A 19,026-nucleotide genomic window follows, 5' to 3' on the forward strand; every position below is an offset into this window, starting at 1 on the left:
ACAACCAATCGCACACTCAGATCTAATGCCCATCTCCACCTATTCATGCCTCGCTTTCAGAGTACCAGCACAGGTAAATCCAACTTCTCAACAGCGGCCCCTAGAATTTGGAACGCACTCACCCCAAACATTAATAACAAGCCCACATTTAAGAAATTATTGAAAACATGGCTCTTTAACAAATTCTAACCCCACGATATACTCTCATCCGCCTCCACCATCTGATCCAACATGACCCCACCTGCTATTGTCTTCATATTGAGAACTGTACCACCCACTAGTCACATGTCTGCATCAAGCTTTCCACTGTTCAACTTGCCCAAGACCAACATGCGTGAATCTTACTGCTTTGGGTGTGCCAAGAATTGTATAAATGCTTGTATATAGGTAACTCTTTATGTATCTGTAAACAGTACTCTAATTATGTAAACCTTAAGACTAAGTATTCTGTAAACTACGCCATTGTACCTCCGGGTTTGGACGTAAAAATAAATGCAATAAATAAATGAGAAATAAATGTATTTGCATCCCCCGGGGGGTGGGGGGAGGGTCATAGATATTAATTAATGATATGTTTTGTTGTATTTCCACCTCCAGCACGTTAGAATTGGAGTCAACCTTGAAGCATTCATTAGAGGGAATGTAATTTGAGACTAGAGTTATGAGGCCCCCATAGGGACGTCCTTTAAGTCCCCTACCGGCTTCACGACAGTATGTATTAAAACCATAAAAGTAAGTCTTAGTCAGTAACCACGTTTCTTGAAGAAACACAATAGATGCAGATTCTATCAGATCAATGGAGCCCACACTCTGAAAGAGATGAGTGACCTCTAGTATTCCATGAGTTGATTTTAATGTCATCTAATTTGTTATTATTGTGGATAGGAGGTAAACATGAGCATAACCATTCCCAATGAGATCTAATATTGGGGTCACTGTTAGCCCCAACATTTAGCCTTTCATTAAAATTCTGTTTTCCACACTTATTTAGGTAATCTTTAGCCATATAAATGGTTTAAGCTCATCTGACAATTCACAATCTAATTCATAGCCTCACATATTTAATTAATCATAACATTATTATTAGATCTCAGTGTGCGTTTTATAGGTGCTTTTTTGAAGTGTGAGCAGAGGCAAGGGGGGTGCATTTCCAGAGAGGCGCTTGTGCACAACTAACTTGACTTATGCTGGATACTTTGCTCCACTGGGAGCCAGTGTAGTTTACGATATGCTTTGGATAAGTATGCTCACTTCCCGAGACCACATACGCATGCACTGCTCCGTTTTTAATGCTTTGCTAGCGAGGTACCGACCATTAGGATGTTGCAGTAGTCAAGTTTATCATGGACAGTGGCAGAGGCTGCTGCAACCTGTTCTGACAGGTATGGTCTGATCTCCCACATCAGTCTAAATCTTAATGACATCCATGTGCCTTTGCAACATTCCTGTATGGCTTATTGTGATGTAGATTGGGAATTCCTGGCCAAGAATCTTATTTACCCCCTACCCCTTGTATAGTACTGATAGGAGGGAGGGGGATGGAGTAATGAGGAGGACCAGAAGCGGTAAGCCAACGCTGCATTCTAGTCTTTGGAAAATGCGAATGTTGATGCTGAGCTCAAGTTGTTTTGACTCTGATTGAGACACTGAAGGCAAGCAGACTGTAGGACGCAGCACCGAAGGTAACGAGAACGGCGTGCAGAGAAACTGAGCTGAAAGAAGTTTGCCACATTATTGCCACCAGCAGCTGGAGCTGCCAAATGCAGAGGAAAGCAAAGTGGAATCAAAGCAGCTAACTGGAAGCACTCCCAGTCAGTGGGCCGAGTGCAAAGAAGACAGTGAGACACGAGGAACGCCAAAGCCTCCAGTGAAGACCGGTAAACCCAGTGAGAACGAAAGGGACACCGGCGCACTTCAGGGTTAATATTGCATACCGTTGACAGCGCGTGAGAGCCTAATTAAAGTAAATGGAATAGTTAATACAAATGTTAAGAAGGGGTCGGTGACCAATACTTGAAAAGCTTTATTTCCTGGATGCAAGAGAGTGAATGGAGAACGGAAAAGCCCTGGCAGGATAGTCGACCAGGCAAACCGTGAACTAGGCAAACGACGTGTCTGGAACTCACACTCATAAGAGTAAATAAAAAGCCCTAGCAGGAAAGTAAACCAGGCAATGTTCGTGTCATGGACCCGCACCCAAGTCCAATTCCCTTGAAGGAGAGTAAAACTGGGTTAAGAAGAGAAGTGAGAAAAGTCAGGGGTAACCCACCTACCCACATGTCCTGAAATTGTGGAATAGTGTTAACCAATATAAAAACGTAAGAATCTTAACCCTTTTAGTGATAAGTAACAAAGTTTCGAATGCCGTGAAAGGAGAGTACACCCGGGGTAGAAAAAGGATTGAGAAAGCCCAGGGATCAAGACGCCTCCTTGAAATTGTGAAACAGTGGCCATCAATTCAAAAAGGGAAGAACCAAACCTCTTTGAAAGATAATTGACACCCAGGGAATGGGAGAAGTAATAAAGCTGCAAGTACCCTTGCAGTAGAGTACACCAGGGGCAGGAAAAGGATTGAGAAAGTTTAGGGTCAAAACCCCTCCTTGAAATCGTGGAACAGAAACAATCAATGAAAAAGGAAATAACCATACCCCTTTAACGATGACTGTGATCCAAAGAATGAGAGACTGAAACATTCATGAGAACTGTGTGCTTATGGGAGACTCAGGGGAGGAATCAACCCCCTTGACACTGTGAAGTAAAACATTCTATGAAAGGAGAAATGCAGGGGAAGAGTCGTCCCCCTGTGAATTAGTGGAACATTTTTTTCCGGAAGTGTCGGATGGACAGTGGAAGACCCAAAGAAATATAAGGGAAGCGAGGGCCCCTTTTCCTGGTGGAACTTTATTCCTTTTCTTTTCTACACCTTAGAACGTGGTTTTTGAACTTTGAAAGCTGTAAGGGTACAGAAATCTGAATTGCGTATTTTATTGAGTTTAGCGTGTAAGGGTCAGTTTAGGGTTTTTGAACAGAGGATACTTTTTGGCTGAACATCCTGACAGAATGCCCTTGTCGAAGCAGGGAAACCCCTCTTAGAGATAGTGTGAGGTAGGATTTTCTCCCAATCCTTTCTTTATTTGATCTTGATAAAGGTCTATGACCAAAAACATAATGCCACTTTGTCCGACGCTTACTCTTGATCCCTTACCGAAGGCTTGAGATACAAGGAGTGTTACTTGTCAGACGACGTCCTGCATTTGCTCCTTTCCGCTCGGAGGTCTGCCAGTAAGCCAATGTATGCTTGTACATGGGGTACGTTCTCAGCTTTGTGCCGGGAGAAGAATCTGGACACTTTATCATGTCCCCTTTCCTCTGTCCTGTAATTTCTGCTCTATTTGGCCCCGACAAGCCTGCAGATTGAAACTGTTAAGGGGTACCTGGTTGCAATCACAGTTTTTAAGTCCTTTGCGCTTGGCTCGTTCTTCACAATCCAGATAGTAATGCAGTTTTTATGGGGGTTGTGCAATCAGTGCCCCCCCAATGCTAATTTGTGGCGTGTCTTAAATTTAGTGTTAATGTTTTTTTAAGGGGGCTCTGTTTGAGCCCCAAAATTCTTGTCCTATTAGACTGCTCACCCTGGTGGCTAACATATCTTCTAGATGGGCGAGTGAGCTCCAGATGTCTGTAAAACCTCCCTATTTGGGTTCCTCCAAATAGGAGCCGACGTTGGAAATGATTCCTTCCTTCCTTCCTTCCTTCCTTCCTTCCTTCCTTCCTTCCTTCCTTCCTTCCTTCCTTCCTTCCTTCCTTCCTTCCTTCCTTCCTTCCTTCCTTCCTTCCTTCCTTCCTTCCTTCCTTCCTTCCTTCCTTCCTTCCTTCCTTCCTTCCTTCCTTCCTTCCTTCCTTCCTTCCTTCCTTCCTTCCTTCCTTCCTTCTCTCTGAGTTCCCTCTCTCTCTCTCTCTCTCTCTCTCTCTGAGTTCCCTCTCTCTCTGAGTTCCCTCTCTCTCTCTCTCTCTCTCTCTCTCTCTCTCTGAGTTCCCTCTCTCTCTGAGTTCCCTCTCTCAAAAGATCGTTCTTCCTCCGATTTCTTTCTCCGCCCATTCTTCCATGGCAGAGTAATGATTCCATCGGCTGAACCTAGTACGGGCCATTGGCTACTAAGTCGCTCAATTGAGGTACATCAGCTTTTTGTCGGTTATTGCAGTGCCCGTGCTGACAGGACTGTGACCAAATTGACCCTGTCGAGGAGGAGCCTTCTGTGCATCTTTGAATGCTATGACCTGGATGATAAGAATGTTCCTGAAGGACTCGCAGATCATTCTACCAAAGGACTTGCTGCCATCTATGTCCCGCCGAGAGGGGTCCCTATTGTTGTTCGCCAGTTGGTTATGTCGGCGTTGCTGCACACGTTCACCAAACATTACTAGAGGTACTTCTTTTGGTAGTGCGATTTTCCAGTTTTCTGATATAAGGTTGTGGCCTCGCGTTCCTCCTTCCTCAAAATCCACGTACTGCTATGGGAGCCTAGCAAAGATGAGGAATCTGTTGAATGAAGGAATCCATTATAAGAACACATTTTATTTCTGACTGATCCTCCCATGGATTCCTCTCCACTCTCTCTACCTGCCTCAATTGGTGGATAGCTAGTGCACCTTTATTGCCACGGTCCTTCAGCATCAAAGTGCTAGTGGAAAAAAAGGTGGAACTGTGGCCCCAATGTCATATCAGGTAGGAACATCCATCAGAAAGAACATTACAGAAGTAGGTAATTTGTTCTTCTACCCTTTAGCAACTTAAATGTAAAACAGACTTACTATTCACATCAGTGAGACAACAACAATAGGAACTGGGTAGCACAGAATATGGAAAAGAACTAACTAAGGCATTCTTCACCATGAGCGTAAAAGCGGAGTCCAACAAAAGCAGTGATGAGGAGGGAATCGGTGAAAGTACAATGTGAATGGGGGTTATAGGACTCCAGTTAGGTGCGAGGCTGTTTATTTATTTTAACAAGCCTCATATTTGTCAGCTTGCCAACTAGCACAAGTCCATTACGCAGTCAATATTAAAATGTGCGATTTCATCCATGGACATATGATCACCCTGTGCAACCAACAGCAATCTCAAACCACAGTGAAAGTCCCACACGTTATTCACTAAACCCAGTCATCCATACAAAGGAGGACACTTTTTTCCCTAGCTATAAGGTCCAAAAGCATATCTGCTTCAACCTTTGAAACAACTCAGGGTAGGATTTCCACACGCATGCACAATGCTACATCATGCTCAAGAGATTGACATGTTCGGGCTTGCGAGCCCAACAGTCATCTTTCACTAGTTCTTGTATCTTTTGTTATTACCTATAGACCTGAAAAACGTTTCTGTTTTCAGATTGGCTCTCTAATGGATGAGAACATAGATGAAAGTATTTCAGACCATTTGTTCCAGCAAATGGGGTGGCACCGCTCCTCTAGCCATTTCTGTTATTTTATACGTATCTGGATTATGCTCAGCTGTATTTTCATGCTTTACAGTGACGCACAACATCAGGCCCTCACTGCTAGTACTAACAACACCAAATCCATGCCTGTATACCTAGAAACCATGACCACTTACAACACTGCTTGCTCAAGGGGTACATTATCCACTTTGGCACAGGCCTTGCCGGTCTACACTGTGCTAGACATAACCCCCTGCCATACCCCACACTATTCCTCCCCAGCACACCAGCCTTTCCTTTTACACCACTCCCCCACATCCAAACCCTGCCTCTACTAGGTAGAGTACGCCGCACACGCCTCTCCTCCAGAACCTTAAATAACACCACCCTATCGAGACCAACCCTGCTTCCACATGAAACACCAGACTCTCGGCACGCATCCATCACCCTAATACCACAAACTAGTATGTACCCCACGATCTGATATGATTGCAATGCCTAAACCTCATGTGACTCAGGGCAAGCCTGCTGCCACCACCCAATGGATCACCATCACCAACGAACCCCGCAAAAAACACCCAGCATCACAACAGTCCACCTTCAGGCCGACTCAACCCCAATCTCATGCTCTCCCAAAACTAGTCACCCCTATCAGGAGCATCACTAAATGTATATCCCTTGGTGCCCATGCCATTGATAAACCTGATTGTATCCTAGAACTCAAATTAGACTTCTTATTGCTCAATGAAACGTGGCTACATACAGCCTCTGGTCCACAGATCACACTAGCCATCCCCTCTGAGTATACCGTACTTAGCAGACCGCCAAGATGCCATAGTCGGTAGGGTGGCAATCCTCTTCAAAACCACACTTCAATTCAGGAAATGCAAAATGGAAACCCTACCAGGGTACAAACTCCTTTCACTTAAACTAGCCATCAACCCCAATGTAACTATTAATGTCCCAATAGTATACAGAGCTCAGATCACCTCAAACAATCCTGACATAGACTTGCCTCTACTAATTACACCTCTTCTCAAACCCAAAACTGAATACATCCTTCTAGGAGACCTTAATCTAGATTACAATTACCCAATGGACCACAAAGCCACAGCCTTCCACTATGCATTTCTAGAAATGCAATTTACGCACATTGTAAATGCCCCTGCCCACTCAGAAGGTAGAATCCTTGATTGGATACTCACCCTGAATACTACAGTATCTATAGTAAACATCCTCAAGATGCCATAGACTGACCACTGTTTAATCAAATTGAACATAAATTTAGCTACCGACCCAATAACAAAAGAAATGCGCACCTGCAACTATACTGGTAGGAAATGCACGTGAACTCACCCCTGAGAATCTGACTCCTCTTCTTACCAACCTGCTTAACTCCAAATCGACAATGTTAATCCGGACTGTATCTCAGATCACTACCACCACTGCCTGAAAACAGCTATAAATGAAGTAGCCCCTCTCAAAACTAAGCTGTCCAAGCCCAACCGCAGTTCCCCCTGGTTCAATGACGAACTCATTGAATTTAGGAGTAAAAGAGCCTTGGAACATTTAATCTAGGAAAAACCACTCCCCAGAACTCCAAATTAAACTCAACAACTCTCCAAAACCTACAAACTCAAATTACTCATCCATAAAGCCGAATCACTTAACCAACGTATCTCCAAGGTGGCTTCAAATACTAAAGAATGATTCACTATTTTCGGAGAACTTGAATCCCCTATTTTACACACCTGCCCAGTCATCACTAGTAAAGCCTGGTGTACCACTATTCAGGATGCTCTTTCCTCTAAAGTGAATACACTCCAAAACAAAATAGCCTTGTAAAAAAAGCTCTTAGAGCTCACAGCCAATCCTCCCCACCCACCAGGCATAGATATGAAGTCCGAGTACCCGAATTCCATTTAGCCCTAGTCACCAATGACCAGGTTCTCAAAATGATAGCATCACTCAAACCATCCAACTGCAAAGGCGATGGTTTCCCTGCCAAAATAGTCAAAGACTGCGCCACTACCCTAACACCCATCATTACCAAATGTGTTAATGCTTCTTTCAACTCTAGTGAAATCCCAGCATCCATAAAAGTAGCTTGGGTTACACCCCTACTCAAAAAACTTCATTAGATTCTACCATCCTCACCAACTATAGGCCGATCACAATTGTGCCATTCCTCCTCAAAATCATCGACAAAATAGCATACACCCAAGTACAAACCCACTTAGAAAAAAAACACCTACTAGGGGACAGACAATCGGGTTTCCGCCCCAGACACAGTACTGAGACAGCCATTCTGGGCCTAAAAAACCAGATGGACTCCATCAGGGACTCTGGTAAATTATGTATTTTACTATTACTAGATCTCTCCGCGGCGTTCAATTTAGTCGACCATGACAATCTATGCCAAACCCCAAAGACCAACTTCCATTTTTCTAAGGAAGCCACTACTTGGATAAAATCCTTCCTCTCTGACCGCACCTCTAGAGTTACCATAGGCGACGTAGCAGCTGACCCCATCCCAGTACCACTGGGAGTACTGCAAGGATCCTGTCTCTCCCCCACACTCTACAACGCCTACACAAAGCTACTCTTCGCGGCCTTAGATGCCATGGGAGTAATTTACACAAACTTTGCTGATGACACACAAATACTTATACCTATCACAGGTAACCTCGAACAGGACACGGCATGTATTAACAAAATATACTCTTATCCAAAACTGGATGGCCAACAACAGTCGTTGCCTCAATGGAAAAAAAAGAGATCCTCATAGTCTGCTCCCCAGCCCGCCTTAGCAAGCTTCGCCCAGAATACACTTGAATAGTTAGATGGTAGCCCTATCCCTATATCTCACAAAGTCAAAACACCAGGAGTATACCTTGACTCCAGTCTCACTATAAATAAACATATTAGTGCACTTGCCTCCTCTACGGCACACACAGCCAAACTTATCACACTAAGCGGGCCTCTTCTATCCCCAGAAAACTGCCTCAGACTTGCCAGAGCTCTCATCTTAACAATGATAGACTACTGCAATATCCTCCTATTAGGCACCTCAAAAAATAATATAAACAAACTGCAACTACTCCAAAATAAAGCCCTTAGAGCAGCACTGGGCATTAACAGAAAAGAACACATATCGCAACATAGAAGAGAAGCTCACTGGCTTCCTGTACAAGCAAGAATACTCGACAAAACTCTCACTATCACTCCTAAATTCATTTCAGATCACGCCCCCATCTACTTCTGCCAAAGCCTCTCTTGTAAAACCACTGCCAGAACACTCGGATCCAGCACCAACACACACCTTACCATCCTACGCTTTACTACCTCCAGATCAGGGAACGCCAGCTTCTCCATAGTAGCCCCGCATATTTGGAACTACCCACCTACCTATACAACAAAACCTCCTTCTTGAAATTCAAGAAGCTTTTAAAAACATGGCTTTTTAATAAATTCTAATACCTCACCACCAATTCACTTCAATACCTACGCACTCAGTTATGCCTCCCCTTATGCTAGACTTATGCTACCTACTAGTCTAATTATACCCTTGTTCTTCTTTCGGTCAATATGTGTAACCAAATTGTTTTTCACTTGTATACCTATAAAACTGTCAAGATGCCTAAAATTATTGTAACCTATGCTGTGATACCGAAGGGTTTGGGTGTATAACCAAATGAAATAAATAAAATAAATAAACAGTCCCTGCGGAATCTTGCAAATCTGAGTCTGAACATCTCTTTGCTGAAAGGGCTTTCTGTGAGTGTTAGTGGAGGTGGGGAACCTTGGTAAGTTAGGTAGTCCTGCTCATGCTTTCAAGCAGCATCTTGTATTTACACGTTCCCTATATTTGAGCTTAAATCTTTAGGCAAGATAGCTGAAAGCAATCATCTTCCTGTAAGGACAAATGTGCTTCATTAAAGTTTATTCCTGAGTTATCCGTCTTGTATCCCTTAAGCCTGGTGCCTGTGCTAACCAAGTGCTTGTTTCCTCAGAGTGCAGACTGTATGTTAACTCTTCTCTAAGCCTCACATTCGATAGTTATGGCTCATTTATTGCTCAATTTTCCTTCATCCTCCTAATAAACCATGGTCATTATGGTCTGGTTTCAAGGTCTTTCTCTGTCTATCAATGGATGCTGATTCATAACAGAAAGCGTGTGGGTTGATTGGTTTAGAGCGAACACCCATGCCTAGGGAACTGGAAACACTGCTCTTATTCTGGAACAAAGTGCAGTCCAATAAAATGGAGCTTTCTTGGACCAAAATTAGTCCCTATATTCCTTTGTTTGGAATGACACCCATTTTGGTCTCTGCTCTGCTGGTTCCTTTTGTAGGTCTGGGTACTAGCTGCTTCCATAACTGTACTGCTCTGGGAGTCTCGTCCATTGGTTAATTTGTGGGAGCGATGTATGCAATAAAAGAAAATATTATTTAATGGTGTTACTGGTGGATAAATAGTTCCTCCACAGAGTGTCGGCCTTAATATGATATGATAGGGTATTTATAACGCGCTCCACACCCAGACTTTTCTAAGCGCGGACCCGGGGATCGAATCTGTGTTGCTCAATTCGTCTTGCTTCCAGGGCGAGCACGTTGCCCCTGAGCTATCCTCCCTTCACATCTTACCCATCTTGCTGAGCTCTACAATTGTGGCAGTTCTTCTGTTATTTGGTCTGTGAGCAGAGAAATTGACTTAACTGAAGTCATGGGCTTGTGTGGCTCCCTTTATATACCTGTGATGTCAAGGCTGATAATGTTGCTGTCAGTGATGCTGTGTTTGGAGTCTGCGTAGACCACAGTGTATACCCTTGAGGGTACAGAACATTTATGGACCAGTTTTGCACATGCATGTTATTTAATTGAATGAGCTATATATGGGATGCAGGCTGTATCCATTTGAACATTACTGAAGGTAAGTAACTTGTTCAACTTGTTAGTATAAGTGAACATTTAAATGCTAAGTGCAGATTGTGCACAGGAAAGTAGTACCGTAAAGTTCATTATTGGTCAAACCTGTCTACAAGAAGTGCTGCTGCACTTCTGGAAAGTTGATCTCTGTTGTGCGTTGCCACCAAACTAAGCAATTCTCGTTCCTTGCAAAGCAGTGTTCACATCACTATCTCAAAACACATTTCAGCATAGTTATTACATATGCCCTAGTTACTAAGTAATTACTTCTGAAAGCGTGTTTGTTTATTTATAATGCCCGCCTCACCCAAAGGTAACGGGGCACAGTACAAGATGATACAAATTTCTTAGTCACACAGGCAAAGATGAACTGTACAGTACAATATCCTAGTTACAAGGTAAAAAATAAACTATACAATCAAGTATCGAACGGGATGTAGAATAGTGATTACAAGGTTATTCAGAGTAATTTACAAAGAAGGCAAAGCAGGAAAGGAAGGTATAGTTAAGCGCAGAAACATATAGTTACATATATTCATGGTAAAAGGTTGGGCCCTCTAAGGGTCATTGTTGGAGAGTAGCCAGTTTTTCATTTTGATTCTGAAGTGTACATTAGTGTGTGCATACACATAACATTACTAATGAACAAGTGAATAGTTGCCATCCACTTTGTTGGGCAGTAACTCGCTTTTCGATATCTATTGAACTGTTGTCTTTGCTAATGCTTTTTCATTCAATCTTGCTTTTCCCTTTTGAAAACAGTAACCTCTTATATTGCATTTAGCAATACAATTTAGGGGGTCTCAGACAGTGATTTTGTTAAAAAGGATAATTGCATCTAATGAACATTGCACGTTTTTCTTTTTCAGACAACTTTGGCTGCCTCAGGCCTTACTTACCCATGCCATCGGCTGACAGTGGGCAGGCGATCTTCGCCTATCCTGACAAGAGTGCATGTGGCGGAGGTAAGAATGCAACAGTTCTTCATATTTTTTCCTGAAAAATGTCTCCCCTGCATCCCCTCCATATATTTCCACCTAGTATAGTTACAACACTTTTTGCTATATAACTTAAATGTTGAATACAAAAATACCCACAAAAAACAATGTGAATGCACCAAGCTACCTTGTTCATTAAAAATAAATCTCATAATATACTTTTTACACACTCACATTATGAATAGTTTATTTATGGATAATGTTTTTACTAGTTTAATATTGTTACAAAAATCCCTGATCATCACGAGGAGCTAACGAGCAATGTTCTGTAAGCATTGGTTCCCCTGTAACTTGAAACTTGTCCCAAAGCAAAGATCCCTCCCCTCCCCTCCATTAACCTCCTGGCACATAAACATCAACACTGTATAAATACAAGTGCAGTGTCATTACTTGTGATGGAAATATCCCAACATTGTCTCATGCAGATTATCAGGGTAAATTTAATAGACGTGGGATATTATATCCTGAACTAAAATCCAAGGTACTGATACCTTGCTGCATGCATGCATGTATGATATCTTGCTGTATGGTGTACCTTGTTCTTGAACTACAAACAAGAAATGCTGAGCCTCTGATACACAGATGACACATTCTGGGAGACTATACTATTGCATACAAAATGGTGTACGTCCTATAAAGAATGTATTCAAGAATGATGAACCCCATGTCTGATACAGATGAGCAAAACTACATCAGTGAGACAAGTGTTCTGTTTTGCACATCACCTGGAAAATGTTGCTATGCTGTTTGAATTAAAGCACAGCATTATACATACAAATATAGAAAATCTGATGTCAAACTCGGATCTCTTTTTACATAGATGTCAAACTTTACATATTTTCTATTATGTAATGTGCATCTCGTTCAGGATATGTGACTGGAGAGATTGAATGTGAATTTTTCCTTTTCTTACTGTCATAGATTTACCAAGAGCAGTGTTATTTTATACATACATGTAGGGGAAGAGACATTTCTGTGGTGTAACAGTAAATGAAGTCCTCCATACTTTAAACGCACCAGAAACAAATTTGTGTATTAGGAGTTATACAGGAATGGGATATATGCATATTACACACGTCTTGATAACTAAATGTGCTCGCCTAAACTTGTTTTTCAGTAACTCATCAGTTAATTGAACTCCCATTGCACTGGAAAACAAGAATTGAGGGTGTCCAGAATAAGTGTCAAGGCAGCCATCTTGCAGATCAAGACCAGTGATAAACGGGATGCAACCACAAAGAAATGCTTCTCTCTAGAGCAAAGTACCCAACAAATACATCTATATACATTTCAAGGAAATTCAGTTTGTGGTCAGACCCAGTTCATTCGGAACGGTGGCAACATGGTATGGTATGATATATGGCATTTATAACGCGCCTCTACATAAGTGTTTCTAGGAGTGACAAGACAAGGAGGGGGAAACCGAGGGAGGACAAGAACAACAATCTTACTAGGCCTTGTATCATTCAGATCATTCAACTGCAGGGAAGCGGAAGGGGAAACGTGCCGAGGGGGGGTGGGAGGGATGGCGAAGTGCAGGTAATCAAAGTTGCAGCCAACGCGTGGCTCATAGTGGCAGAGAGAAGTGACTGTAGGGTTACAGATACAGACCACAAGTGCTGGGGGAGCCAAGAGGCAGTACGAGGTGCAACTGGGCAGGGACCTGGGCCCAAGTTCAGAGGGTGTCCACGTGACCGGTGTATGGAGCAGACTGGTCATCAGCAGGGTAGAGGAAGAGAGAAAGCGGAACCGAAGAGGAAGGGCATGAGGTGGTTCCCAGAACCAGAGATGGTTCTGCTCAAGTTTCAGCGAGACAGGGAGGCTGTTCCAGAGGGACTCCCCAGCCGAAGAAAGAGATCTGCCCCCAACTCTCTGCTTGTAAAAGCGACTGACCCCCAGAGAGTTGGAGGTGGATGAGCAGAGAGCTCGAGAAGGGAGATGTGTAGGAAGAGAGAGTTGGAGGTAGTGTGGTCCCAGACCCCAGAACGTCTTGTGAACAATGCAGAGGGTCTTAAACTTGATTCTTGCCGCCACTGGGAGCCAATGAAGAGATTTCAGAGCTGGAGAGATTTGATCCCTAGGCTTCAGGCCAAAGCCAAGTCTTGTTCTGGATAAGTTGTAGAGGACAGAGTAGAGGCCGGAAGATTTAGAAAGAGGCTGTTGCAGTAGTCCAGCCTAGAGAGGACCAGAGCTCTGGAGACAGTGAGCTTCTGGGGGAAAGTGAGGAAAGAAAGAATACCTCTGAGAAGGCGCAGCTTATAGTTTGACTTCTTAGAAACATCAGAGATGTGAGGAGAGGAGGAGAGTGTGGAGTCGAAGATGACACTAAGGTTCTGAGCTACACAGGTAGGAGCAGGAAGAGTGTCTAGAGTGGGCAGCCAGAGAGCGACAGAGCAAAGGAGGGAGCTGGTGTTACAATGATGAGGATCTCTGTCTTACTGGCATTAAGGCAGAGATCATTGGTGGCACAACACTCCTAAATTGCGGACAGACAATCTGGAATGAGAGGAGGAGTAGTGGTGACCGAGAGGATCCTGAAAGCGCGCTGGGTGTCCTCCGCATAAGACTGAAAAGTGGAGCAAAGAGCAGCAATGCAGTGGGCAAGATGTGCTATGTATTGGTTGAACAGCCAGGGAGAAAGGTTAGAACCCTGGGGAACACCACAGGTAGAGAGAGAGATGGAAGAGAGGAGAGACGCCAGATGGACCTGAGAGGGTCGATCAGTGAGAAAGGTCAGCCAGCCAGGCCAGACCCTGATCAGTGATATCCAGGTTATCGCGGAGGCGATTGAGCAGGGTGGCATGGTTGACCGTACCAAAAGCAGAAGAGAGAGTGAGGAGAATGAGGACAAAAGGACGGTTAGACTCAAGGTTAGAGAGTATGTCTTCCCAGATATTCAGGATAGCAGTGTCTGTGATTCTGGACGCTCTGAAGCCAGACTCTGATGGTCATTGAGACAACCAACTGATTCAGTGTGAAGGTTAAGCTGGAAGATGGCCTGCTTTTTCAAGAGTTTGCCCAGAAAAGAAAGGATGGAGATTGGGCGATTGTTAGCCAGAGAGGAAGGGTCATCAAAGTGCTTCTTTAGGAGGGGGTGCACAAGGGAGTGCTTCGGGGAAGGAGAAAGGAAGGTTTCTGTGGCAAAAAAGTGATTACAGAAATGGGGGTCCAAGGCTGGAGCAAGGGTGTAGATGTGGTCCTTGATGGTTCTGGATGAACAAGGAAGAACCTGTTTTGACAAGGCTTTCATGGATCGGACTTGTCTAGAAACCTCATCAGGGGTGAACAAGGGAAAGGAAGAGAAGGAAGGAGGAGAGGCGGCCAGAGGCCGGCCAGGAGTTGCAGAGGAGGAAAGAGAGGGTGGTCAAGATGTCTTTAGTTTTAGTGATGAAATGAGAAGCTAAAGCAGTGCAGGGTGCCTGGGAGGGAACAGGAGAGGTAGAGACTGCAGCAGGATTACCCAGCTCCTTGCAGATTTTTGAAGATGTTGGCTGAGTTGTTAGATGCTGCAGAGACGTGGGCTTGGCTGTGTGCTCTATTCTTGGTGGGGACAGTATGTCAGAGTATGTACTGCCTTTAGAGCAGGAGGCAGGCCAGTTTGTCGGAGGGTACACCTGTAGCCCTCCACTTCCTCTCAGCCACCCTGCACTTGCGTTTGAGGGTGACAAGGTTGGAGTTGTACCAAGAGTTGCACTTGGATTTGGACTTCAAGCGGATCCTCATGACGGGGGCAAGTACATCAACAGTGTCGGCAATAGAAAGATGAAGTTCAGAAAGGGCTGTGTCAGGATGCGAGTCATCCAAAAGTGCAGAAGGAGGAGAGAAAGTATCGGCTAAAGCCTCACTGACACCCGCTTCATGGGTCGCATGACCGAGAAAGTCAGGTGGCAGTGCTGGAGTCGGCTTGGTCTGAGCGGTAGAGAGGGGGGGGGGGCGGAGGAGAAAGTGATCACTCCAGGAGAGAGGAGTGGTGAGAGGGGAGGTCTGAGGAGATCAGAACATCCAGGGTGTGCCCTGCAGAGTGAGTCGGGCCAGAGGGAAGACTATAGAGAGAGAGTCACAGAGGTTGCTATAGTCCTGCAGATGGACAAGAAGCATCCAAGAGGATGTTAAGGTTTCTGAGGGGAGAAGTTGAGAGGTAAAGGCAAGGAGGGAGGAAGAGGACCGCTCACTCAGTGGAAGGAGGCTACCTGGCCTGGTGGCTAGTAGATGGTGGCCACAGTGAGAGAAAGGCCAGGAGAGATAGAGAGCTTGCAGACCAGGCATTCAAAGTAGTCGTCATGCATAGGAATGATAGAAGCAGGGATGTACTTTAGGAAGATCAAGGCTACACCCACCACTGGGGCGGTTGGTTCTGGGCACAGAGAGGATCTTATAGTCATCAGGAAGGAGAGTGTCAAACCTTGTGACGGAGCTGGCCATGAACCACATCTCGGTTAGACCGAGTACATCCAGGAGATGGTAGATGTCTAGAGTGTTTGACAGCTGAACGAGAGTTGAGAGTAGCAATGTGGAGCAGGTTACCCCCTTTGAAGGACTTCCGTGGAGGGGTACAGGTCAGAGGTACGCCCTGCAAAAGTGATGAAGGTGCCTGAGGATAGGTAGGGGAGAAAGGAGAAGAGAGCAAGATAGCCAAAAAGGGGAGGTGTGTGCCAGAAGGGTGGCAGAGGAAGGAGGCACCAGCTTGGCCAGAGAAGTTGCAGAGGCAGCCATAGAGGTGACAGTGGATGGGGGAGCCAGAGTAGCCTGAAGGGGGTAAGAAGGGACAGCAGGAGAAGAAAGGAAGTTGATAAGGCGCTGGAAGCATCTTTCAAAAAGGAGGAGGTTGGCCGGAGGGCCTTGGACCAAGACGGTGCTGTTTGGGTAAACAATAATGATGGTCTTGGAGGAGTGGAAGGGGGCCAGGAGGGCCTCCCATCGGGTGCCACCATTAATGGGTAAAGAGGAAAAAGGAGAGAGAATAGAGACCATATTGGGTGACCGTAGGCCTGCAGAGGGAACGACAAAGAGGATGTCAGTAAGGGTCTGTCTGGAGGAAGCAATGTTGTAGGTATCCGCAATAGGGAGGCCTGGGTTGTAGACCAGGATATCCCTTTTGAACTTCTTACTGCCGGACTTGGTGAGGATAGGATAGTCGATAGAAAAGCAGTTAGAGGAAGATAGGTGAGACAGAGAGCACCATAGTGTGCAGAGGGAATAGTATGGGGGGGGAGGGGAGTTAGGGAGCAGGCAGGCTTGGGGGAAACACTAGGGCGGGGGGACACGGAGGAGGGGCACACAGAGGACAGAACAATGACAGAAAATCAGCAAGGAGAAACGAGAAGAACTGAACGATAATTTAGGGAACCTAGAAGTAAGGAAGCAAACAGCAGGGATGCAGCCAGTACAATGTAAGCAAACAACCATGAACAACAAAAACTTCAAAAACCAGAACAATCGACCAGAGAACCTAGAAGAAGAGAACAAACACAGCAGGGATGCAGGCAATGTAAAATAGCCAGCAATCATGGAGGACAAGACCACGTAACAGTACAGAATAGCTGGGAAGTTTCTGGTTTCCGTAACAATACATGAGAGAAGCTTCCCTTAGGTCTTGAACTGTTTTGAACACTGGCTGACCATGAAGTGCTTTTAGATAATTGAGGTCTTCAACCCTAGGAGGCCGAATCAGCTGCTAAAATGAATCTTTAATTTGAAATGCAGAACTGAGCAGAAATTAAAATGTTTTTAGATTCCCTGGGACTCCTTGTAAGTAGAGACCGGTTGGCCTAGCTGACTAGGTGAGTACCTGGAAGTGGCGAGAGGCCCTGCTGATTATGTGCCTAAAGAGAGACACCAAGAAGTGGGTATGAAAGCCCAAATGCAATTCGATATGGCCTCAAGAATCCCTTATTAATAAGCCCACGGAAGGAAAGATTTGGGAGCGGGGGTTGCCATTTCAAATTGCTTTTTCTATACTGAAGGCAGTGTCTTTCCATAACAGCCCATCCATTTCAAATGGAAAACTGTTGCATTTTAGTGTGAAATGTACCTTGCTTTTTTAGCATATTCATAGGTAAGTGAGAACTGATTTAAAGCATGCAGTTTCTTTTAAACATAGCCTGGAAAATTCAACCCTGTATTTTCACATGTGTATTCGGAGAACAAAGCTATGAACCACTGTGTAATCTTTCATAGCCTTAAAGCAAATTAATATATTCTGACCTGTGAAGGCCAGATTGCTTAAACAGTGAAATTCGGAGAAAACCAACATAATTCTCGGGTGTTGAAAGGGTGCTTAGCTGGTCCACTTCCATTCCCTAGAAAATTATGCAATTTTAAATGAGCATTCAAATATTACTCATGACATTGTGCTGAAGGGGGGAGCCTCTATTAAATTGACCCAATCTGGATGTGGTGCTAACAAACAAGTATTCTGTGTGCTCTAAAATAAAAACACAGCTCTAAATCAGTCTGTAGATTTTGATGCAATCTACCATAGTTTGTATTTTATTTACATGCATACACTCGACTCCATAGGCTCATGGGGATACTATACTAATGAGGGGATGCACATCAAGTGTAATAAATGTGATATTGAGGGTCTGTAGAACCTTTGTTATAACAATACTGGCTGTAAATAATGGAGAAAATAGAGTGAAATACAATATTCTGACATTAGTTGTATTGTAGGTCATGGGGTGGGTTTAATAGCCCGTATCTACTATCTCTGACTAGCTTCAATGCTTTTGAAAGGATAGTAGTTTCAATAAACTGAGCCACCGACCCAGCTACATGACATGGGTCCTAACCAGTTTCTGTCCAACCCAATTTTGAGATGGAAGGGGGCTGTTCCCTAAAAGTCCCCTCACAGGCAGTAGTGTCCAACACACAATCAAAATGATTAGCACAGTGATCTACATAATCTAGTGCCCTGCTTTCTTCTCACAGTTGAATTGTATTGTGAAACCTAGAAATAATGTTTATATATCTGAGTGTATGTCGGTATAGTTTGTGCGTGTGTATATATAAAATATGCCTTTGTGCCGGCACATGGTATAGTTAAAGTTAAGACAAAGTCTCTATCGCCTGTGGGCGGGGCGTTTGGCTCTGTTACAGGACACCTGAAAGCACCTTTTCAGCGACTTGTGGATCCTATCTGTAGTGTCCACAGGCTTCAGTCGTCCTCTTCCTTTTCCTCTACCATCCTCTCCTTTTCGTCAGATCGGGTCCCCAGTTCTTTTACAAGAGAGAAGGCGATGGAACCGGTTGCTCTTGTAGACAGGGGCTCCGGGTACTATTCCGGGTGTTTTGCAGTACTCAAGAACAACCTGGCTAACATGAGGATTGTCCTGGACCTGTCATTTCTAAGTCTGTCTTTACCGCTGGAAAGCTTCGAGAAGATTTCTCCCTGTGCACATAGCCAAGTCTCTGTGTGCAGGGGACTGGATGTGCTCGCTGGACCAACGATGCGTACCTGCATGTTCCCATCTACCAACCGGGTCAGAGGTTTCTGCGTTACATGATTGTCGTACCACTTTCAGTACAAGGTGCTGCCCTTCGGCCTGAACTCGGCTCCTCTTGGCTTCACAAAGTTGATAAACGCAGTGAAGCGTGTCTATTCTGCTTGGAGGGCCATGATCTGTACTCTTATCTGGACGACTGGCTGGTGAGGACTGGGTC

General features: G+C 44.5%; 1 protein-coding gene across 1 annotated transcript in view; it reads left to right on the forward strand.

The window, feature by feature from the left end:
• The window catches only part of FAF1 (Fas associated factor 1), a 2,829,503-nt gene that overhangs the window by 1,157,890 nt on the left and 1,652,587 nt on the right, over positions 1–19,026 (forward strand). The window contains exon 9 of the mRNA XM_069642220.1: positions 11,236–11,331. Coding sequence (XP_069498321.1) covers positions 11,236–11,331 — 96 coding nt within the window. The remainder of the gene's footprint in view (positions 1–11,235; positions 11,332–19,026) is intronic.

This window comes from Ambystoma mexicanum, chromosome 1q (assembly GCF_040938575.1).
Source record: "Ambystoma mexicanum isolate Mex_15411 chromosome 1q, UKY_AmexF1_1, whole genome shotgun sequence".
Lineage (NCBI taxonomy): Eukaryota > Metazoa > Chordata > Amphibia > Caudata > Ambystomatidae > Ambystoma > Ambystoma mexicanum.